General features: G+C 45.5%; 1 protein-coding gene across 4 annotated transcripts in view; it reads right to left on the minus strand.

The window, feature by feature from the left end:
* The window catches only part of GRHL1 (grainyhead like transcription factor 1), a 46684-nt gene that overhangs the window by 9371 nt on the left and 12138 nt on the right, over positions 1–25175 (minus strand). For 2 of the 4 annotated variants that reach the window (XM_067008158.1, XM_059078379.2), the window contains 4 exons: positions 24649–24743; positions 5841–5999; positions 1758–1809; positions 334–473 (listed from right to left, as the gene is read on the minus strand). In XM_067008158.1, the coding sequence (XP_066864259.1) occupies positions 334–473; positions 1758–1809; positions 5841–5999; positions 24649–24743 (446 nt within the window). Of the gene's footprint in view, positions 1–333; positions 474–1721; positions 1810–5840; positions 6000–24648; positions 24744–25175 lie in introns of all 4 variants that reach the window. The other 2 variants (XM_067008157.1, XM_067008156.1) reach the window with 1 other exon arrangement.

Raw genomic sequence — 25175 nt, forward strand, 5'->3', positions numbered from 1 at the left:
CCAGACCCATGTAAGTTACATTCACAGGATCACAGACTCAGACTCCAAATTCTGTTACTATTCCAGTATCCTTTAAATGAGCTAAGATACAAACAGATAAAGTCACACGGAATTAACTTGCCGGGTCTTGTACTGTGGTTCCACCAACAATGCTTACACACACTTGACCGCATGGACATCACGTTGCCCAAACCGAACACTCCAAAGAGCTGACACCTAACACTGGCCAGACCTCACGAAGTTTTGGCTTTTGTTTGCCAGGAATAATGCCAAAGACTTTCTTTCTGTGGAGTTTCACTTCCCTGCAGCCACCCTGGGATCCTGGTTACCTACGTGAGCGCCCCGCTGTAGGTTGGCGAAGTGCACGTCAGGAATGAAAAGCACAGGCTGCGTGTCGAGATCTATGAAGGGCTTGAAAACCGTGACGTCCATTCGTTTGTGGGAGGGCAGCAGCGGTACTTTGACATCAGAAACTTAAAAAAAAAAAAAAATGAGGATGCCACAGTCAGCAGCTTACATACGCAGACCGGATGCAGGCCACAGAGCATTTTCCTCACTGTTTAAGAAACTTAAATGGTAGCAGAATATCAAATACAGGTCATGCTGCCTGAACGGACAAAAATCACAGCTTATGGGAAGGAATAGGTTGTTTGTATCTGCACTAAAATCAATTGCACGTCTTATCAAAATCAGGAGAGAAAAAGCCATCTTTAAGCACACACAGACACACACAACCAGAAGACCCAGAACAGAGGCAAACCATGTTTAGCTTCTGCCTGAAAGGCTAAAACTTGTGACTGTATAAACATAATCTGGAAGTAATTTCACCCTAGTTCTCCTCATTCGATAATTTGTTCTGACGGCGATGTACGCCTGAATTCAGAACACGAACCTCAACTTCAGACGTTCATCTTCAGAACCGAACCCCAGGGAGGCCGAGGGTCAGCACGACCATCTATCTACCTCTTATTAACGGAACTACAGACTCCATCACCCCCCAGCCCGCGGCGCTCGGTGACGGGCTCTCCTAGCCAGTTAGCTGCTCTCTGAAGCGACGTCGTGAGGCTGCAGCGTGATGCCGGAGAGCGAGCCCTGACCGTCGCACTCAGGCCGCGTCTGCTGGGCGCCAGCCGCGAAGAGAACAGGTGCGCCCGCATACCGGGGATGAGGCGCTGCCCGCACGGAGCAGCTTGCTTTTTTTTTTTTTTTTTTTTTTTTTCCTTTTAGCTGAAAGCTACAGGATTTTCTGAACATGAATGCTGGTCACATTAAAAAAGAAAAAGAAAAAAAGCTTTCCCAGTGCCATGTCCAAACAGAAGCCCTACAGATTCTGCAAATGTCAGAATACTCAACCCAAGACCACCGCACTCATTTGTCATGAAGACACCCTGAATTCCTAAAAACCTAGACACGTTCCAACTGCATCATGAGCCGCTCGGGCAGACTGTGTGTTATTTTTCAGGACCGGAGCCAGCAACCCGAACCAGAACTGACAGCCAAAATTGTCTGAACTCGGGAGAAACTCAGGAATCCTTCCTGCAGTTCCCCAGAAAATGACTTAGTTCAGCCCTCATCTGTCCTTGTACCTGGGTAAGGAAGCAAAGCTGCCACCTCACAGCAGTAAAAAAAATATCCACTACTCTGTCTTCTGCCTGAAACCTTCAAGTCACTGTTCTAGATGGAAAAGGTCTAAAATGCTTGGTGAAAACACTTCTACTTACAGGCATTCAACTGGGAGCTGGGGTCAGGACACTTGCCTTTTCTTTTGCTTTGTTTTCGTTCTTCATCCCTGATTTTCCGTTCAGCTCCCTAGGTCAAGAGAAGACACGACATGGTTCTGTTTATCTGATCCTCTTGAAAATATTTAACTCTCATCCTGACCTATGGGGGAAAATATCTCCTCTTTGGAAATGAGCTGCATTGCTCACTATACTCACGAAGCTTATCACAGTAGTTTCCTCTAAAAAGCCCATTCTTAAAACTATTTTTAACTACATGAAATCACGGGGAAACACTTATTTAAAAAATAAACAAATAGAGCAAAATTCCCCTCAACAATGGACGTGGCCAGGTTAAATGGAAAGTTAAGAAAATGCATTAACGTACCACGCACTGGCTTCAAAGACACAAGTGACTTTTCTTGTTGTCTATTAACAAGAAAATGAAAGAAAAAACACAAGTTAACCCTGCTTTGAGTGTACTTTCCTGTATGGGCAATATGGTCACTAAAAACCGTGATTTTGTCCAAGGACTTGGCATCTACTAAGTGACAGATAGGACCAACTGCGACTCACAAAGGCAAACATTTAACTGGAAATCTGCAGTCGCCTAAAAGAGAAAAAGCATGCTCCCAGGCCTACAAAGAGGACATATGTACACAGTGTGCTCCAACCACACAGACAGCGGCACTGCCACACAGCTGAGCCCACAAGCCTGCTAGTGACAAGCACGACCTGAAAGTAAGCAAGAAAGTGCAATAAAAACAAAACTATTCGTTAGTCATTTTGCTTTTGACCTAGTGGCATTTTTTTCTGGATGACGTAGACTTCTTTACAAACTTATTCAGGTATGAACTTACTTGACTTAAGGTGACTTACTTTTCTGTAAATAAATTCCCTAATAGCAAAGAGAGGCAGTAAAAATCATCCCACTGATTTTGGCACGATTGTACAACAAAACCACATTTTAAAATACGGAATACAAAACACCCTTCTGCCTTTTAGAAGGTGTTGCTCCACTAATGTACCAGTAAACATACATACCTGCTTATCAACATTGCTACGTGATACTGACGCCAACACCATCACCTCCCTGACGGAGGAGAACAGGCGGAGATCGCCGGTCTCCTCGAGTTACCGGCTGGAGTTGGTCGGCATCTCTCAGGTCCTTCTAACAGTCTAACAATAACTTCACGTAGATGGTAAGTTATATTCCCTAAAAGGAAGTTTTGCCAAATAGGACACTTTCCTCCTTATTTATCAGCTACATCTACAAAGAATGAAAAGGGGCTTTTGTTTCCACTCAAGATCTACCCTCTGCTCAGAAACAACGGACAGAATGACAAAGTGCGTGAAACAAGGATTCCGAAGGCCCAGCCACCAGGCCACGAAGAAGAGCAACTCCCTAGAAACGGGAAACCAGCGAGGCGAGACCCCCAGGTGCTGAGCGCCCTCCAGAGTTTCCAGGCTGCGGCCCAGGGAGGGATGTCCGGGGGTCTCCGTGAGCCAGATTCCTCAGAATGAGAAGGCAGAGGCGGAGCAGAGAGATCAAGGCGGCAGGCCAAGTGGCAAAGAGGAAGAAAGCTGGGAGAGAAAGAACCCTGCATGTCTTCCGAGGGCCCCACACACTCAGCAGAGCACCGCGAGCACACGGTGTGAGGAAGCCACCCGCAGTCGGGAAGCAGAAAACATCTGAAAAGACTAGAGGCCAGGGCCCAAAGCAGCGCCTGCTCCCAGTGATCAGACCGGAAAAACGGATAATTCACGGGCACTGGGTAGAAGAGTCAGGAAGAGCTCGCCTCAGCCGTGGGGAAGAACGGCCTGACACTGAGCACTGCTCCAGACCCGCCCAGCAGACGGGAAGCGGGAGACCTGGGGAGATCAGCCTGTTTCCAAGGAACTTCACTAGACCGCAGGACAAGGCTCAAGAAGATTCACAGGATGACAGAAACATCCAGCACCCAACAAGGTAAAACTCACACGTCTGGCATCCAGTGAGATGCCAGGCATGCAGGGAGGCAGGAGACCAAGAGTGAGGAGGCTGATCAAACCACTGAAACAACCCAGAACTGACACAGAAATCAGACATGAACACGGTTACCAGAGCCTCAGTCCACGTGTTCAAAAGCCAGCGGATGGCTTCCCTGGTGGCGCAGTGGTTAAGATCTGCCTGCCGGTGCAGGGGACACAGGTGCAAGCCCTGGCCCGGGAAGATCCCACATGCCGCGGAGCAACTAAGCCCGTGTGCCACAGCTACTGAGCCTATGCTCCAGAGCCCACGAGCCACAACTACTGAGCCCGCGTGCTGCAACTACTGAAGCCCATGTGCCTAGAGCCCGTGCTCCGCAACAAGAGAAGCCACCACAATGAGAAGCCCGTGCACCGCGAAGTAGGGTAGCCCCCACTTGCTGCAACTAGAGAAAGCCAGTGCGCAGCAACAAAGACCCAACGCAGCCAAAAATCAATAAATAAACAAACAAATAAATAAAAGAAACAGCAGATGTCAGAAAAAATTTTAAACGGATAAAACTTTAATTTCTCCCTAGATTTTTTTAAAAAGAACATGGACATCGCAATAGTTTGTCTTTTGGCTAAAAAGAAGAAAGTGGTATGAAAGAAAGAGATGCGACTTAGGGTCAGAAATCCCTGCTCTACAGCAGATGTGACTTGTCATTTGTAAAATGCAGCACATGTTAAGGCACTGCGGTGGGTAGACCAACGCCCCTCAAAGCTGTCCACGTACGAACCCTAGAACCCGTTGACTGTCAGCTTACACAGCAAAGGAGAAGGAGGCTGCTCCCCAGCTGACTTTAAGACAGGAAGAGCATCCTGCGGCGCCTGCGTGAGCCCAGTGTAATCACAAGGGTCCACGACAGCAGGAGAGCCGGAGGAGCACGTGTGAGGATGGCTGTGAACATGGAAGGGGCCACGAGCCAAGGAATGCGGGAGGCCTCTGGCAAGCAGAAAAGCAAGGAGACAGGTTCTCCCCCAGAGACTCCAGAAAGGAATCAGTCTTCCAACACCTTGATTTTAGCCCAGTAAGGCTTGGGTCAGACTTCTGACCTACAGAACTGTAAGATGATGGACGTGTGTAATTTTGAGCCACGAAGCTTGTGGTAATTTGTTAACAGCAGCAGAGAACCGATACACCTAGCACATGATCAGGCACGTGGCCGGCACTCGGTAAACACTGCTGAGCCTGGGTGTTGGAGGGCGTCCTCTGGGCCTAGAGGGCCTCAGGCTCATCCACGTAGGGCCGCGTGCTTGCTCTGTGCACCCAGAACACAGGCCAGGACACCAGACCCCTGATGGCAAACACACTGCCAGCTTCCTAGTACCTTCTAAAAATCTTAGTAACAGAGAGGTTTTAACGGGATGAAAAGAGGAGACTGGCAAAAACAGTACAGTCCGATATTTCTGAGTGGGAAAAGTCAGAGTCTTCTTCGGTCTTAGTTCAGCGGACGGCTCCGCCCCGTTCTTGAGGCTACCACTGTCTCCAAACCCCAAACCAGCGTGGGCCTGTAGCTTCTCTCTGGGTTTAATCCAGCTCAGCCCCTCGCTCTGCACCTGGCAAAAGTGCACGTCTCTTCTCCGGCAAGAAAGGCGTCATACCGGAGAAAAGAAATGACACTGACATCACTTGGGCCTATGCGCTCTCTTCCTGCCTACCTGCTGCCGTCGAGAAGAATCTGCATCTCATTTTCTCCTGCCAAACAGCCTGGAGGGAGGTGAGCCAGTGATAACACACGCGCAGAGTCCTCAGACCCAGAGCTCAGGAAGAGCTCCAACACCGCAGCCGGGGCCTGCGGGTCCCGTAAGCGGAGGGGTCACCTAGGACTGGGTGCAGCTGGCACGAGCCCCCGTGTGCCACCCTATCGGACGCGCCTGACAAAATGTGCTCATCGACGCTTCCAGCTTTTCAGTCAAAAGGAGATTATTTTTCTCCTCTACATAATGTGATTTTGCATGGCTAAAACATGAATTGCTTATTTAAAATAAGCTCTTTTATATTATCAGCACTACATTCTTATTGAACTTAAACAGCTCCTGGTCTTTTCCCGTGAGGAAGGGTGCCCCTCGCACGCTGTATCCGAAGTGTCCCTGCCGAGTCGGCGGCCTTACCTTGTCACAGAAGACTTTGATCTGGCAGTGCGCCCGGTGCACAGGCTTGTTGCTGCGGTTGTTATAGCTGTAGGTGTCGATCTGAATGTTCAGAGGCAACCCCTTCACCCCTTTCTGAGAAGAGAAATCTGTGCTTAAGCAGTTCACGGAGATGAAAACCTGCGAAGCGAAGAAAAGGTTCTGTAAGCACCAGGCATTGACGGTCAACCTTTGCACAACTTGTAAAAACAGTAATGTCACTGAACCTATCCAAGTAGGTTCTAAATGAGAGCCCAGCTTCTTGTTTAAAAGATTTTTTAAAGAGGTAAAAAAGGGTTTATTTTAAAACCACCTTTGGTCATAAGAATGCAGACCTTACAGGGAAAAAACAGACAGCGGCTTTGACCCCCTGCCAATTCTCCCCCAGAACACTTATTTAGTGTCATACGGTGGGGCTGGGGCTGGTTGTCTTTCTGGATGTCAATTTTTTTTTTTTTTTTTTTTTTGTGCTACGCGGGCCTCTCACCGTCGCGACCCCTCCTGTTGCGGAGCACAGGCTCCGGACGCGCAGGCTCAGCGGCCGTGGCTCACGGGCCCAGCCGCTCCGCGGCACATGGGATCTTCCCGGACCGTGGCACGAACCCGTGTCCCCCGCATCGGCAGGCGGACTCTCAACCACTGCGCCACCAGAGAAGCCCTGCTGATGTCATTTTTGAATGTTCCAAATGGTATACATTCTCTTTGCAGCTATTTTAGAGCTTGCAACAAACTCTTTGGGGATCCGCCTGTCTTTATGTCTATACCACCTCCTAGGATGACCTGTAACATCTATGTCCCAATATTTTGGAATTTAGGAAACTGTTCCTTAGAGAGACCAGGTGAACCTTGTACAGAACACGAACACGCTCCGCTTCCCCCGCCACCACCACCACCCCGCCCTGTATTTGTGATCCTGGATTTTAACCTCTCCACACTCGGGCACAGGTTTTTGAGCTCCCCGTCAATGCTTTAGTTTTAGAATTTATTTCTGATGCATGAGCACCACATAGTGGGTATTGCTGGAATTACAGTTTTCAAAACCGGTTGGCGCATTTCAAAGACCCTAGACCCTTACTCTGGATTCCTGCCAGACCTGCGTGAGGTGACCACCCTGTAGCCCTAACCAGATCGGCCACAGTCGTGCGGGGTGCCGCTGGCTGAAGCCAGACCCAGAGAGGGAGGGAGACGTTTCAGTCAGCAGAGGGGGGGAAACCTGTAAGAAGGTAAGATAAGAGAGCACGCAGTGGGAACAGAGGGTAAGGAGAAAAAATTATAGCCACAGGACAAAGAACGCTCTCCAGAAGGTATGCAAAATGCTGAACCAGGGTTCCTATTCTTGCTCTAGTCTATATACTGTTTTTAAGTAGGAAGAGCCCAAAACATCCTAAAAAGACTGAGAACTTGTCCAAATAAACAGACTGAGAAGTCGCCTCTCACTCGTCCCTCCACTCAGCCCCTTCCGCCCTCTCGTGCCGAGGGCTCGCTCGCCGGCAGCGTGGCCCTGCCCCCCTCTGTCCCTGTCCCTCTTCCTGCTGCCGTCCCCTCCCGTCGCAGTCCGCTCCCCTCCACAGCTCCTCTCTGCTGTTCTCCATCTAAAGGTCCAACTCAAGGCCCTGCTCCCAGACTGTCTGCATTCAGCCCGCACTGTGACACGGAGCCGACAGCACCGAGCCGTCGTGCTGGGCGTGCACCTTACCCACGCGACCTGGCGGCGTCAGCACAGCCCGGAGGGCCTGTTATCCTCTGCTTACAGGTGAGGCCTGGAGAGACTTTATAAACTGTCCCCAGGATAGAAAGCAAAGGGCTGGGATTCATATAAAAGACTTTCCCCCTTCACTCCTGGCTGCCTCTGTTTCCCAAACCAACTTTTTATCCTATAGACAAATCACTTGGCTTTTCTTTACTACCTGGAATGGTTTGCCATTTTTATATGTGTACGTTTTATGTCCCTGACTAGATCGTAAATACTCAGCAGGCTGGGTCCATTTCTCCACTTGACATGGTTCCTGATCTAGGACTGCCTTACCTTACCTACGATTTTTTCTTTTAAGTAATTTTCAGCGAATAAGCAAATTGCTCTAACTTTTTAAATACATAAATCTAGATATGTAGGCAAAACTGGCACACATGAATTTCAAATCCACTACAGAAACTTAGTGCTTTGACTTTATCTCTTTTCCTATACGTTTTTTAAAAACCATTTCATATATAATCCATAAATCAAAGTTAAAAAGACAGTCTATGGAATAGATGAAAGAAGGACAAACAGAAAGGCAGACAGAAAGACAATAGTTCACTCAAACAACTGAGCACATAAAGTAACCAAACCACCACATTTTTCATTTTACAACTAAATGGAAAATCTGAAATTTTCTCCATCATTCCAGGCCACCCGGTTCGATTCCTAACTCAAAAACAGCTGCCTGGGAAAGTTACACTTTACCCTCAACAATTCCAGGAAGTCTTTGACCCAAAGTGACGTTCCCTTTACAAGAAGATTTCACGGTAATCCAACCTAAAACCTAACCTGCCCTTGCTTCCCAGTGTCAAGTTTCTATTCAAAGCAGAAATAAGCAGGAGCCAGATCCCAGGATCAGTATAAACATGGAGCCTTCAGAGAGACATTACTCTCACTGTTATTCATGATCACTTACAATTGCTTTCTTATGGACATGCTTCTCCTACTTTCATATCAACTCTTTCTAAACCTGGCGGTGTTCTAAATGTGTCAGAGAAAATGTACGGCGTCCCTAACTCAGCATTAAAAAGGAGCCACCTTCTCTAGATAAACACACCAACATACCAGTAAACAGTGAACGGGTTGTGCGGTATCTAGGCCAGGGACACGAGGTACAGCGATAGTGGGCTGAAGCCCAGCAGGAGAAAAATGGGGGCGGCACAAGAACAAGCCGGAAGTCACGGGGACAGCTGGCCCCGAGGGGGACACGCATGCCATGCTTAAGCCTCAGCCAAAGGCTGGCAAGGGTGCAAGATGCCTTAGATATGTTCTAGCAAGAGGTAATGTGGTCAACAGGAAAGGCTTTGGTCTGAAAGTCAAAACGCCTAAGTTTTGGTCCCAGCTCTGTCACTAACTGTGCTGTGACGTGGGCAAGGGTCCCCCACTGTCAAACACAGGGTTGGATTAGACAACGATCTCTAGATGACTTTTAACTGCAGTCCCAGCATATTTACACTGAAAGATGATGAATCCTATATCCCTACTCTATTTCTAGTGACAATAATTTTGTGAAATACGTTGATCAATCAACGTTTTACAAGTCATGTTCTTAAGAGTACCATGTGAAGTTGCCACTTAAAGTTACCATATTAGCTACTTGTATAAAATTAAGAATCTTACAAAGCAGTGGTTCTCGAAACGTGGCCGGAGCAAAATCCTGCCTGGGAGCTGGAGTGCTTCACACCCTGACTCACCTGGAATCCCCGGGCTGTCAGCATGTACTGGAGACGGTGATGGTGAGGCCACGTCTACAGTTCCTGCTCCCACGCCTGGGGTGGGTTTCGGGCTCGAGAACTGTCTTACGTCCTCCCTGGGTAATTCTCATGATCAGCCAGGATAAAAACCACTGCTGTCAAGTAATTAATCTTCTATGTACTTACACACTTTGAGCGATAAAAGATCTCCTTTGGCTCCAAAACTCTGAGGTTATTAAAACGAGTCCCAATATATGGTTTCCTTTCTTGAAAGAGTTCCGATGTGCTTACATGTATTTATATGTATCCCATCAGGTTGTTTTTAATTTAAAAAAATTTTTTTTACAGAGGTACAGCCCTATCAAATAAGAATAATATTCACTTAATCAAAGGAAAGAGAAAGATGAAAGCATCTGCTCAACTTTGCTATTCAATAAGGTCGTGTAAATCCTCAAGAACTCCTACTTTAGAAGACAGAGACCAGAAAAAAACCCATTAAAAACCTGTCAGACTTTACTTCTTATGTTTATCCCTCATGTGACGTTTGATTTTCACGGGGGTTGACGTGTATGGATGAACTGTGCGTTCGGGTGGCAGACTGGCCGGCGGCGTCGTGCCCACGGAGGACACATACAGCGCTCAAGCAGCTGTTCCTGTTCCCGGGGCCCGGTACACAGCACACGCGAGGCACACAGGTTTTGAGCAAGAGGAGGAAGATGCCGAGGGAGTAGTGAACAAACACGACCAAGAAGAAGTACAATGCAGACACCCAGAGCAGCTTTCACCTATTTATCTAAACCAGCAGCTGGTTACCTTTTTCTGCAAAAGGGCCTGATGGAGTTTTCGCCTTTGCGGGCCACACGCGACCACCCAACTCTGCAGTTAACGGTGCGAAAGCCGCCACGGATGACACGTGAACAGATGCGGGTGGCGGTATCTTGAAAAATCTTTATTCACATAAACAGGCCCCTGGCTGGCCAGGGCCTGAGAGCTGCAGTTTGCTGACCCCCCGAGCTACACCATTCTCTGCGCTGCTGGGATAGTGATGGAAGCTTACGACATCGACATCACAATGTGGCAAAAACAGCGAGGAAGCACTACCCCCCTTTCTGTAATTCAGTACTTCCCCTTTGCCCGCGGGTGACCTCCTGAGAAGACACCCGCTACGGACCTCCCATTAGCGTGACCTTCCCCCCCACACCCACACTCTCGATCAATGCAGCCCGCGCTCGTGGACGGACTGCACTGAGTTCTGCTGCAGGAGCTCAGTCAGTGTCTGTGAATCTTTAGGAAGGTGACCATCTTTAATCAGCAGCGCCCAAAACAGGGAGAGAGCAAGTGTAGGAGCACGAGGCAGAGCTGTGCTCTGGATCCTGGGGCAGCAACATGGTGGATGTGCTCTGTTCCTCACCGCGGTAACACCTGGGGTGGGTTCTACCTTGGGTGACTTGGCCTTGACTTGGCCTTGGACAACTGGCCAAGTCACCCAAGTCTGGATAAAACAAATGTTCAGACCACACTCATGGTGCAGAGAAATATTTTCTATGAGATTACAGAAAAACTCCAATATCACCTACAGAAGGTGGGAAAGAGGTGAAAAGGAAGATGGATTATTACACATCCAACTCCTCTTCTATAAAATACACGTGTGTGTGCACGCACACAGACACACACACAGACACACTTAAAACGCCTTATTTCTGAAGTCTGAGAGTAGGCTGAAAGATACACAACCTTCCTTCTCTAGAATGACGTAAATAAAGATCTTTAAGAACTCAAGTAATGACCTTTTCTCTGTTTTCATACTTCCTTGCCACTGATTGGGAGGAAAAGCTTGATTTTATTCAAATAATTGGAACATAAATCTCAAAAGATGAGCAACTAATGTTCCCATCTAAAATCACTAGAGAGGGCTTCCCCGGTGGCGCAGTGGTTGAGAATCCGCCTGCCGATGCAGGGGACGCGGGTTCGTGCCCCGGTCGGGGAGGATCCCACGTGCCGCGGAGCGGCTGGGCCCGTGAGCCGTGGCCGCTGGGCCCGCGCGTCCGGAGCCTGTGCTCCGCAACGGGAGAGGCCACAGCAGTGAGAGGTCCGCGTACCACAAAAAAAAAATAAAATAAAAATAAAAAAATAAAATCACTAGAGAGAAAAAAATACTAACCACAAAAAACCCTGCTAAGCAGGTGGAAAGATGCTCAGCAAGATTCCTCTTCAAATGTCCAGCCCACTTTTCTAAGACAGTTCCTCACTCCTGGCCAAGAATTCATGCATTTAGAACTTCTCAAAAAATTTAATTTTGTTTTCATGCACTTAGAATTTTTCAAAAGATTTAATCTAGTTTTCAAACCTCAGTTTGAAAATGAGAAAAAAAACAACAGAATAAAGATTTACATTATCAAAGGAGTAGCTTGTATAGATTTTTTCATTCCAAACGTTGAGAAGCACAGGACCAACAAGAAATCAGACCTTGAACTAATTTATGATGATTTTTCCAGGAAGCATTATGGCAGCTGCACAGTACTGTTCACCAGCCAGCTGCCGTGTCCACTGTTACTCCTCAAATGGAAAGAAAAGGAGAAGAAAGACACAGGGAACTAATCTGCTCAAGACACAGGTCACAATCAGCAGTTCATTTCCTGGTTGGTAGAGTGAAAGCAACTGAGAACAAATTTTATAAACCCCAAACTTGCCTGTTCTTTGAGGGCTTTGTCATCAATACCACAAACCAAGGCGCAATTCCAGAAAACTCATGGACTCTCTAGTCTAAAGGGAGTAGTCAGATGTATGAGCTTTGACAAGTGAGTTTCATTTGTGGGGAGATATTCTAGAAATAATTTTTCACCCACCTAATTCACAGAAAGAAAGCATTAACAAAGCACTTGGAATTCATCAGGAAGAAGTTACAAAAATTATAAGCAGGTGAGTCAGAAGCTAAATGATGAAACTGACTAACTTAAACCCATTAGGATAATTTTCATAAACGAAAAGGCTGTTCCTTTTCAAAAAGTTACCACAACAGTAATACTCATTCTATATTATTATTCCTGTACAAGAACCTGACGGCCAAATAATATAGTTTTAATTTTTTTTCCCACTGAGAGATTTAGGTGGAATTTTACACGTTATTGTAACATTGCTTCTCAAATGGTGAAAATCATTTCCTTTGACTTCCATAATATGGTTTTCTCAATGAGTGGAATAAAACATTTCAAAATGTGAACCTTGAGATTCACTAAGAACATTATATGAACCACTCTTACGACAGTCTGGATAATGTTTTCTTTTTAATTAAGTTTTTTTAAGGGATAAAGTTTTCATTTTAAGGGCTCTGATTTTTACAGTACAATAGAGTAACAGAACATAATGCTCTTAAGAGTGAGAGGTCACAGGAGTTCAGCCACATAATGTCACCTCAGTGACCGGGACAGCTAAGTCATTAACAACCTGCAGTGCTTCTCCAGAGTCTGAAGGCAGGGACCCAAATTCTTAAGGCCCTCCGAAACCCAGCTCCAAACTCCCATTCTAGTTTCACACCTCCTTTACAGGAATTTTTACACACACTTTGGGGATCTTTATTTTCTCTGCCCCTCAATTTCAAATAACTTTTATTCCATTCTCTACTGACATCTCTCTTATAAATAAAGACCTAGTAACAACTGACAGAACACTTCTCTGAGATGCATTCCCTAACTACCCCAAAAGAATGAACAACCCCGTTTTACTATCTATCACATTGTAATAAGTAGCCCTGCCCCCAGCACCCTGTGGCCCTACTGTGAGCTTCTACTTCAGGCCAAGGGCCTGGTACCCACCCCCCTGTCACCTCTACTGAACACTTGGTCACTCTGTCACACTGTGATTATAAGTGCCCTAAGCCCCTTGATGGCAGGAATTATGTGTGACCCACTTAAAAAATTTCTTCCAGTGTTTAGTATATTTTTTTTTGTATTCTCCTAATGCCTATTACTACTAAATGGTACTGAATTAAAAGCTGCTAATGAGAGATAGAAAAACCATAAGTATATAAAAATCCAGCTATTACCTCCAAATCTTAATTTAACAAGCTTCAAATCCTCACAAAACTTTAAATACACACCACAGTGCTCCTCCCCCCACACACAAAAAAACAAATGAAAAGACTCAACAACAAAAAAAAGAGCTAATATAAATTTACATAAATTAACCCTTCTTTCTTCCGGCCTCTAGGAGAGGGCCCTTTAAACAATAAAATGGCTACAAATCAGGAAAAGAAATGAAGAAGGAGAGACTGCTTCCCTGACATTAGGCAAACACCAGCATCACCACAGAATCTTCATCATTTATTCTTACTCAACAATTTTCAATCGCTCACCACTGCCTGTGCAATAGGCTAAATTCCTCAGCAGTCAAATGCCGTATGTGACGCAATCCACCTTTCCAGCCATATTTTCCACCACCTAGAGCAGTACTTCTCAAATGTGAATAACACACGTATCCTTTTTAAAAGAGAGAAAAAAAAGTTCCTCAACCCCTAAAAACATATCCAATCCTAGTCTGAGAAATACGACTCTATGCAAACAGCTACATAATGTTTGATCACACATCACCCTACCTATTCACCCGGCCTTTATCTAGCTCAAGCCCAACCCCTAAGCACAAACACTAGCACTGAAGCCTCCTGGCAGCAATTGGCACCAGAATATAACTTGTGATTTTAGAAGTCTAATCACTGAATTGAAAACGCAAAGAAATTCCAACCCCAAAATACTTGGTCCGCAGACCCCAAGCGTTTGAGACAGATCATTTACGGGGAGACGTCCAAGGTCCCCACTAGGGCACCACAGGGCCTTCAGGATCTGGTCCCTGCCTCCCCTCCGCCCACTTGCCTTGGATGTCCAGCCCCGATTTGAGCTCTGCACTCACACACATCAAGTTTAGAGGCTCATTCTGGGCTCGGAATGCTCAGCTAGCTCCTGCTATCCTTTAGGACGCACTCAAGTGTCACCCTTGAGGAACCTTCTCTGATCTTCCTATTCCAAGGTAAGTTCTATTCCTTTGTGTTTACTTTTATCACTGTAAGTACCAGAGTGGCAATCTTCTCCACTAAATTCTGAATTTCCTGAGAACTGGGCCACGTCCCACTCACCTTTACATACCCAAGGCATCCTTGCAGTGCCTGGCCAATAAGAAATACATGTTCACTTAAGGAATGACCCCAAACTCCTAAACTCCAGCCAAATAAAACTACATGCTGCTATGATCTTTGAGTTACATTTACTGTACTCTTGCAGTATACGGACTCTTTGGCCCTCAAAACAACCCATGAAATTGGTTCTACTCTGACCCCATTTCACAGATGAAGGTTAGAGGTCAGGTAACTTGCTGCCCAAGTTCACAGGTTATTTATGATCACATCCTTCCTCCAAGCAGATCTGAACACCTAGGTCATCTTGGTAGAACCTAGGATACCAAGCAGCTCTTTATACGTACTGGACATTAAATAAATATTTGTTGAATGAATAATTAGATTGACTCTATAGACCCCCTCAATTTGGAAAAGATTATGGAATTTAGAGGCTCACTGATGTATATATAGAGACAGACAGGTAAGGTCCAGGGCAGAGATAAATTCACATAGAGAGCCATGAGATAATTTTCTACTGCATCTATTCGCTTTTATACTTTAAAACATTCTCTACAGTGACCATCTTTCCATTACAGAAACGACAGGTACCTAACAGTCTGTACTTGATAACTAAACATGTTATCCCTTCACTGTAGCTTTGTGTCATATGGACAGGTGTGGGAACGTCTACAACTTTCTGGCAAGATTAGAGTGTTGCAGCAGACAAGTCTCAATGTTGCTTCCTGCACTGCAATGTCTGGGCCTCAACATGTCACAGCACCTCTGCAGACTAAGTAAGCTGTTCCAGGTGCCTCGTTTCCACTTAAATTCACAACAGCTACTCTGTGGGGGAACAATAAGGAAGAAAAAAGGTCCCATCAAGCAGCCTTTGCAAAAATATTCTGCAGCTACAGTCTCTCAAAGCATGGTGCCCAGTGCCATCTCCTCCACGAAGCCTGTGACTCCCTTAGCTGAAAGTATCCCTTTGCCCTGGAAATCTAAAGAGCATTTGAAAACCTCACTTATGACCTGTATCATCACACAGAGAGTGTCACCTCTTTGGAGGACAGGCTTTCTGCTTGCATCGTCTTTTACCCCCTCCCTTACTGCCTGCAGAGAGAAGCACAATGAATAATTTGCTGAATGAATGAACGTACAGCTGAGAAAGTCAACTCTCTGCAGCATGACTTCTAGCCAGTCCTTCCACACGGTAGCAATTGATAAGTACCCTGCATAGAATTTCCTGGAAGGATGTTAGAAATGAGTTACATTGATCAATAATGACTGAAAAAAATTTTCAAGGGAGAACGGTGTTTTGCTCTTTTAAGTCAGATTATATACAACAGACTCTTGGAAAAGTGTCAGCCTCCAGAGCTGAGAGCGTGCCTCATTACCCTGTGTCAAAGTTACACGTGTGCACCGTGTGCTATTATGGCGCACATTCAGATAGTTCAAGTGAGTTCTAACTGCTTGGTAAATACATGCAAGAAAAGAGAAAAGATCTAATAGAAGGAAGAGAAGAACAAAGAAAAATGGGCTGATTTAACCATGGAAGACACTTCACAGAGCTGCTAACCGAAAAATGTTTTATGTCCCAAGAGCGCACTTATCCTTGCTGTGTTCCCTGGAAACATTTACCTTTAACACGAGCATCACATGGTTCAGAATCTGGCTACTCAACGCCTTTTAATTCAAGACAGACAGTGTCCAACTATGGCTGAGGTTCAGGCCCTGAAGATACAGACAGTAAAAGACACACGGGACACAGATGACCAAGACAAAACCAGGACCCACGCCTCCTGCTCCAAATCTGTGCTCTTGAAACCACAATGAAGCACAAAGCTTGAAGAAGAACCTAACGGAAAAACTGTTCAGTGAAGTAGGGGGAAATGACCCCCAAATGGCTGTGAGCAGAGGTCCCTTTTTGCTCAGGAGGCACGAGGTCAAGGTCCTGTACCCCAGATCACGTGGCGAGTCTACGCCAAGTCCCTCTGTGACTTCCTAATGAGCAAGGGACTTAGAGATGGCTCGGCCCCGTCAGACAGTGACAGCCGTCACGGGCACCGTCCGGTAGGAGTCTGGGAGTCTTTATCACTCTAACCCATCCTAGTATTAAAATTCAACTTAGTCAAATAAAGAGATCACATTCCTAACCTCATTCCTGGGACGTAACTGATCTACTAAGTTGAAAGCAGAAGCCCCAGGACAAGTTTTAATTTAACTCTCTTCCATATCAGTCAAAACGATCACTCTGAAAGACTTCTCAGGAGCTTTTCTTAGAAACCTCCTGATAAATGAAATTACAATATGAGGTCAATAACATAGTTTATTCTCACCAACTCCAACAGTACTAATTAGAATACAATCACCAGTTTCCCAGTACGCGTATATGAAAAGTTATGCCGGCTGAAACCAATGGAGTGGGAAACAGTTTAAAGGAAGAAATCAAGGTCCAATTCTAAAGTCTAATCAGACAGGAACACTTACTGAGCATTCTACAGCAGACACAATCTTAATCAACATTCCCTCCCCCGCAACCAAAAAAAACCCCAAACCAAACAAAGCCTGATTATCTTAGTTCTGTATGAGCCTTGTCGCTCCCCTACTTTCTCCCCATGTGCAGGTCTAATTAATTAATTAAGCCCCAGAAGGTATCAGAGACGGAGCCAGAAACTCAGAAGCAGGATCTGGTTCCACCACTGGTTCAACGGCTAATCCTAGGAAAGTCACACTCCCCCCCCGCCATTCTCATGGCATGAGGTGAGTAAAAAATCCCACTACGGAATAACATCAGCACGATCGAAAAGCCTTCAAACGTGCAACTAGTATTTGTGTTCTTTCGCAGACCATCAAACGACCATCAAGAGAAAAGAACTGGAAGGCTGGGGCGCCGGGGAAAGGGGTGTGGGAAGAGCAAAGCACTAACCTGCAATCTTCTCACACGGACAGGGCACGGGGCGTTGCCCCAAAGACAAAACAAGGATCCAGTCATCACCCCTTACTGTTGCCACAGCGTTGCCTTCCCACGACGCCCACACGGCAGCTTCAGTTCCTGCACAGATTGCAGAGAGCCGGGGGAAAAGTCCCAAAGAGAGAAGAGAGGGAGAAACATTCCGGAGGCACCTGCGGCCCATCTTCCCTCTGTCATATCCCACAAGCAGGGCCTGGTGAACTTAAGGACACTTGCCAGATACAGTGATCGGGCACCTGTTGTCCCAAATAAGTAGAACGTTTGTTTGAAATACGAAGATCTGGATGCAGGTGTGACACAAGGCAAACACAGGCCACATTGCAGCATCTCTAGGCACAGAGTAGGGCAGGGGAGCAGACAGGTCATAAGGGAAGACTTGGCAGGAAGCTGACTTCCAATCAAAATCTCTAATTAGATACTGTGAACTTTAAAAAGCTAATGAAAAAGTCCCTGAGTAATTAACATAGAGGTCACTTATATTTACTACCAGATTTGGAGTCTCGGATGAAGAAGATCTGTCTGCCATATAAAAAAAACCCTGAGCTCCCAGACCCTGCATTGCCCTGCAATCTCTATTCCAGGTAAATTCAGTTACGACTAAAAATCTCTAGGCAGAGTCAAAGCCCTCTGGTTTAGCTCACAAGTAGCAAAACTGGTTGAAATGACAGATTTAGAAAACCACTGGAGACGGAATTTCCAGGAAGGACCCAGGAACAGGAGGGTTAATGTGACAAAGTGTCAAAAAGAAAAAGCTCTAGAGAGGAGCTCATTGTTTCATGACATGCGCGGGGTGGAGGATGGGGAAAAACCTGACCTCTCCCCCACCAAAAAAAAAGACTGAAAAACAAGTTCAAGTGACAGCACTTTTCTAGTGGCTGACCAGACACGGTGCCTCAAATCCGTTTCACAAGATGCAAGTTTCACTACTAAACCGAGGCTTTCTTCAGCTGCCACGTGTCCCCCTTGTCCAACCAGAAACATCGTGACTTGGCCCTCACCCTCAGGTGTGTGCGGCGATAAATGTGTGCTTTTGTTACCTGCAGGTTCTGAAGGTCCGCCGGATTCAGGATGGACCTCTTGCCGAGACACTAGGGTAACACATGAAACGCTTTGCAGCCAAAGCCCAACAACCCTCGGTTTAAAAGAGAAACCTCCCTCGTAATCAGACTCAGAACAGGTTCTTCAAAGTCAGCTTTCCAATTGCCAAGTAAAGAGTTTATTCTGTATCAGCCAATGAAAAGCATTCTCCACACATTTCCAATCAAGAAAAATTTCTTGTCACTTCCCATACTGGCCAAACCACAACTCTAGAGACTATTCATTTCCCATAAAGGAATGTGACTATCTTTCTGGCACCAAAAATTTTATTTTTTACTTTAATAAGTATGTATTTGCCAACTGCATGGAAGGACACCCCTGGAGTAGAAAGAACGTCAGCTAAGAAGCCTCCTCGGCTACCTTGAGTTTCTCTAGGGTCTAAGGACAGGACACATGGAGAGTCTAGCCTGCATCTGTCTGGACTCTGAAAGTCTCTTACCTTTGCTTGCTTGTTTATTTATTTTGGCTGCTCTGGGTCTTGCGGCATGCAGACTTCTTTAGTTGTGGCATGTGAACTTCTTAGTTGCAGCATGCGGACTTCTTAGTTGTGGCATGAAGACTTTTTAGTTGCGACATGCGGACTCTTAGTTGCGGCACGCATGCGGGATCTAGTTCCCTGCCGAGGGATCAAACCCGGGCCCCCCGCATTGGGAGCTCAGAGTCTTAGCTACTGGGCCACCAGGGAAGTCCCTTACCTTTGTTTTAAAAGTAACAATGCTTCCTGGATTCCTTTTCTAGTTAGGCCAGGGAGGATACACTTTTGTTTTAAATCTCCTGCCTATATTTAATTGCAATTGCAAGTAAGACGTTTGACTCACCTCTCCCTCCTCCCATTCATACTGGAAATGTAAAGTTGAGAAACAAACCAAACCTGTCCCTGCTTAATGCAACCAAACTGGCAACACCTTATTTTACTGGAGCACTTGATGGATGCTTCACCAGAATGGAATCCCTATAAATGCGAGCAATACGCTCAGTCCAAAGAAATTAAAAATTACTCTCACGATGAATTCCAAATATTATGCTTAGACAAAACAACAAACTGTTATTAAACTCATAAACCTGCATCCCACGGCACACACAAAAAGCCTTAAGTTCAAGTTACCAGCATGGTTCCACCCCTCGGACAGAATGAACTCTGGGAGCCTCAATAATCCCTCGGCAGGAACCCCATACACTTTTGCTGAGACAGGAGGCCAAAGGGAAAGATACCAGGCCCCGTGCTCAAGCCTCTGGGTACTCCAGACAGGCTCTGCATTCTACTTTAATCCTCTCTCTTTTGTAACACGAGCCTCTCCATGACAGAAAACATTTGTTTCCAAAGGACAATCCTGCAGAATGCCTTGGAGTTCCTCCCTAGAGCTGACAGATTCATAATTAAAAGTAAAAGCGCCAAGTGTTCTCTCACTGAGGGTTTTCTCCCTATGGGGAAGGGGATGCTCTGATTTTGTCCTATCCCTTCGCTGCAGGCCAAGGCACCACTCTGAGGTGAAACATGCGAGGCAAGTGAACCATGAAGAGATGAACAGCCTGCTGTTCATCTGTCCCGCCGGATGCGAACCTGCCCCACGGACAAGGTGCAGTTCCCTCGGCCCGCGAGAACGCTCATCACACCTGAGCCGGAGTGCCTCCTTCTGTGGGTCTCATGAAGAAATCAGGAAGCACCGGCTTCCAGCACGGCACAGCGGGACAACTCCCGAGTCTTCAGGTCGCTTTAAGCCACGGGTGCAAAACCCAGTATAAAGAAACTCAGAGACTCCACACCTAGCCCTAGTCTGACTCTGCTCACGCCAGGCGGAGCTTTAGTGCGTGTCTGAGGCAACAAGCTCTTTTCTGCTGCTATTTAAAAAACGAAAGGTATGAATGGTCGCTGCACCCCAATCCACCTTCTAGTAAGGATTAGAAGTCACCTCTGGGAAAAACATGTTAGATATTTTGTATCCCTGGGGTTTCATTACATCTTTAAAAGGTCTGCTTCATACTCATGGAGATGATAGCCACATACAGATGATCAAAGCAATCTTGAGCTCTGCTTTCAACTGCACCTGTTTTCCCATTTCCCATATTGTCTAGTTAAGTATAACCATGTCCTATACCATCGAGAGATCTCCCTTCCTCTGAGTGCCCCCCTGGAGGCCAGGGCTCCCTCAGAGCTGGCTGGCTCTATGTTCCCTTGATTCTATACAGAGGTTTTTTTTGGTTTATAATTTCCTCTCCTTTGTGGGTAAACATCATTCATCCAACGATCAACAAAAAATGTTTCCTTATAGCAGAAATGCTCTACTTACCACGGGAATTTATATTACTGAATCCATAATGCTGCTCTATTAATAAGGATGCTGACACTTTTTAATATTCCCCCCCGTCAGGAATACCTTCTGTCCATTACAAGGTGTAAATTCTTACCTCCTCAGGTGATCTCATTTGGATGACCAAGCAGCCAACATTTTCCCACCTGGAGGACTAAGTACTTTCTCACGGGTACTGAGCAGGCAGCACTGACCCGCTAAGTGCGAGCACAGAGGAGGCACCTCAGCACAGTGCCTGGCATAAAACCGGCATTCAAAGAAGTTCATTCTCTCTCCCTAACTTCTTCTTCCTCTGTTTATTTTAGATCTTCAGGCTTCATATCACTATCCAAATCTCAAAGCTCTTGTAAACCCTTAGATTTACAATCCAAGCAAAAAATTATACCCTGGTCCACGATGTGCAGCCTACCTAGAGTTACTCACTTGGTTGTGGAAATACTGAAACTGGTACAGAACAGATAACCCCAACTTATAAATTATTTGTGTCTCCAAAGTTCATTTGTAAAGTTTCTTTTCCTTAGAAACATGATGTTATATTTAGGATCTCAGGCCACAAACGCCTATTTAACACACAATACATCTGAACTACAACACCAGCGTTTCTGCGGGGACGAAGCACAGTACCGTGGACACAGCAGGCACTTGGATATTTGCTGGGCAAAGTTATGAATTCCTGCAACCGGAGGCAAGGTGCACAGCTGGCTTTGGATGAAATCTTTGTATAGTCTAAGTCTGTGCTTATCTCCCCCCCACCTTCCCTGATGTCTCCCCATGCCCAACAATTTCCTAATCCTCTCTTCCCCAAGTGACCAGTGCCCTCCTATCTTACAAACTGTAAACTTCAGCATCTCACCAGAGTGCCGTATTTTCATGTTTCAAAGGGAACCGCTTCTCCTCCCTGCCAAAATTACCTCAAGCAGCTGATCTCAGCCATAAATCAGGAGGGAAGAAATCTGATTAAGTTATTTCTCAATGAAATGTGAATGTCAGATAAACTTCAATTTGTGTAGATATTCCTGACTCTTAAAAAGATGCCCGACCACCCAAACAAATCTAATTTTGTGTGGAGTACAGAAAAACGAATGAAATAGGTCTATACAGTAGAGAGATCAGGGCCGCCGGGGGGGGGGGGATTGCTTCTAAGATATTTCTGCTTTTCAAAGCAACCTCCTTCTCCCCTGCTGCTTTGAAGTCTAATAACTTTTTTTTTAAAACAAGTTTCATAACATCTTCAAGTTTCCATGGTAACAGCAAGTATATGATTATGCTGGTAATGGAGTGTGTACAGGGACAGGATAAGGTGAGTCTAGCTTGGACAGTGCTTTTCCCAAACTAGAACCTAAGCCAAGGTGTTCAAGATTCAACCTGACACGTCCTAAAAACAATCACCTCCAAAGAGCAGCAGAAGCTACGGAGAAGATTCTCATGTTGACCCTGGGCTGGAATTCTGGTTTTACTCCTCCTGGCTTGGCCGGCCCAAAGGGTGTATTAGATATCTTTAAAAGGTGGGGGGAGAAGGGAATGCCACATGTCTCCAAGAAACCCTATGTTTGTGGGGGAGAATGAACTGGAATTAAGAATCAGCAAATGTGTCCTAAATTAGAACGAGAAAGTGGGTTGCTTTCAAAAAAAGAAGTAAAAAAAAATCTACACAGGATTCTGCATGTATATCTATTCCCTCTGTTGCCCTGGGGCATCAATTACTTTCAGTGTGAAAACAGAAAACATCAACTTGGCCAGGGAAAGCAAAATATCTACAGACTTAATTTCAACACACGCTTGAAGCTGATGCCTGATATCAGCTTCAAAAGGCAGCAGCCTCATTAAGAAATGACACGAGCCCCACCTTGGGGCTGGCAAAGGCTTAAAAAATCAAGTCAGTGCTGGGGGTCTGGAAAGGAGAATGAAACGGAATTAACCTACATCAATTAACAATGCTATTAAGGCTACTTCAGGCATGCCTCCGACAATATTTCTCTTTAATACAAAGAAGCTGAAGGCCTTCAGAGTAAAACCAGCCATTATCCCTACCCGTCATCTGGACTTTCATTACTCCCACCCTGAAGAGTGACACATCAAACAAACAAAGCACCCTGCCCACACGCAGGGCCTTTCCGCCAAGATCTCCATGTACCCTGACAAGTGCTTATCAGTCCTGACTACACCCCAGCAAAGAAGAGACTTGACCACTGTGGCCTTCTTATTCTCCTAGGTGGAAAGAGGGGGAAAACTGAGCCAGTGAATCAAGGGACTAATCTAAGGTCACAGGTAAGTCAGAAAAATGAACTCAGGACTTAGATGCGCTTGATCAGCTCCTCCACAATTTCTCCATCAGCCCCTAATGGCAAGTAGGACAAATTTCCCTAGCTTGATTTAAGAACAGAAGCACCCAGGGGGCACACGGCCAACTCTTCTTATAGGCTGCCTGCACGTTGAGTTCTATTATGATATTTAATTTCAGAACAACTGTAACAAACAATTATATAAAACGAAATGTTTCCTTTTCCTTCTACTAGCTTCTCTGTAGTGAATTCACTCTTCAATCAAGCACCAAACTCTGGACTAAGCAGCCTGAAGACGTTTGCATAGGATGGAAGTGGTCAGTAGGAAAACTTTAAGGCAATTACAGCAACTTAAGCTTCCTAACAGACTGGCAGACCCCACTTACTATATCCTGCACTCTTAAGACACACTTTTGCCTTAGACACCACGACCACAGTAAGAAAGGAAAGTAATTATAATACAAAGTTAACATGGGTCTAAAGAATCCAGTCATATGATTTTTAAAAGCAAGTCTAGGTGGGAAAAAATTAAATTCTACAATACTTAGCACCTAACTCAGTGTCTTATTCCGTAATTGCTAAAATTCTTGTTGAATAAATAAAAGAGAAAATAGAAGAAACGTTGAGAAAGGACAGGAATGTGATGGTAACTTTGTACCTGGTCCTTGATATACAAAAGTATTCCTACGACTGCAACCAACAGTAAAGATCAGTCTGACTTGAGCAACTGCCCGAAATTAATGTGTTTCTACTGTGGTGCCTGAGCTCCAACTTTTAAACTAAGGCAAAGAAAAAAAAAATTCCAGAATGCTAATACTTTAATGAAGAGATGGGTTCCCCTAAAAGGGAAGAAGGCTGTAGGAAGGGCAGCAATGACTGAAAAATTTAATTTTTCTTAAAAGGTACTAAAACTTGCGAATACAATTATCCAAATGACCATGTGAATTGGAGGCAACTCTTCACTTGTCGAAGGCCAAGAGAGAAGAACCGTAAGCAAGCTGTATTCCCAGGGTAGCGACCCAAGACAGAGCACTAATGACAACCTGTACTCGAGGGCCTTTCTGAAGATACGCCACCAGCTTCACAGGCCCTGTTCCAATCACCCTTACTACACACCTGGAGGAGGGAAGAGACAGGAAGTGATTCCACTCTGCAAAGGAGGAAATGGAGCCCAGAGTGAGGAGTCAGAGTCGAGGCCAGACAGTGGCTGCCGGCCCTGCTCCAGGAGGAGAGAACAGACAGGGCAGAGGGTTCTGGTTCTGTAACATCTGGGAAAGTGCCATATGTCCAGAAAATGTGAACCAATGAAAAGACAGAAGGTGAGAACCAGCTGGCTGAGGAACAGGACACAGGGACAGGCTGAGGAGGGGCCCTCCTCAGGAACAGGGGCCCTGTTCCTTCTCCCGGAGTCCTGTCCTGCTCCAAGCCCCTCATGACCATGGCTGTGACCTGCCTTCCTCCTTAGCAAAGGAGTGAAAACAAGTAAAACTGTAAAAAAAAAAAAAAAAAAAAATCGGTTGTCAAATCACTAAGTTCCTCCCACTCCTCCTCAAAGAGCTGGTTAACACAGGAGTCCCTGGACTTCGTTACCTACCTTTGCTTCATCATTAATGTCCCAAGTGAAAGAAATGGCATTATAAGCAATCTCCTCAATGTTACTGATGGTGTTGAAGCTTTCTTTGTAGTCAGCTGTATGAGGGATGACAAAGAAAAAGAAAGTCGTGGTTTCTAGTTTCCAACATGAGACTACAGCAGTTCAACGTTAAGATTCAGCTTTTAATATTATCACTGCTGGATACTTTAAATTAACATTTGTTGGGTCGAAAGAAGTTCAGAAAAGGAAGAAAAAGAATCACAGAATTTTTGTAATGGAGGCGAGCTCAGACATATTTAAATTTATGCCATTTTGTCAAAATTAGGACACTTAGGTCTAAAAAGTTTAAATAACTGTCCCAAGGCCACAAAACTAGTCCAGAGAATCAAGACGGGAACTCAGTTCTTTTCGTTCTTCTGAAAGAGAACGTGAATATTACCACCGGCAAAGAAAAGAAGTAACACAAAGATTAAGAGCCATCTTGCGATACAGACAATGGTTTTACATGAAAAGTATATACATGGCAA

Source organism: Kogia breviceps, chromosome 11, assembly GCF_026419965.1.
Source record: "Kogia breviceps isolate mKogBre1 chromosome 11, mKogBre1 haplotype 1, whole genome shotgun sequence".
NCBI lineage: Eukaryota > Metazoa > Chordata > Mammalia > Artiodactyla > Physeteridae > Kogia > Kogia breviceps.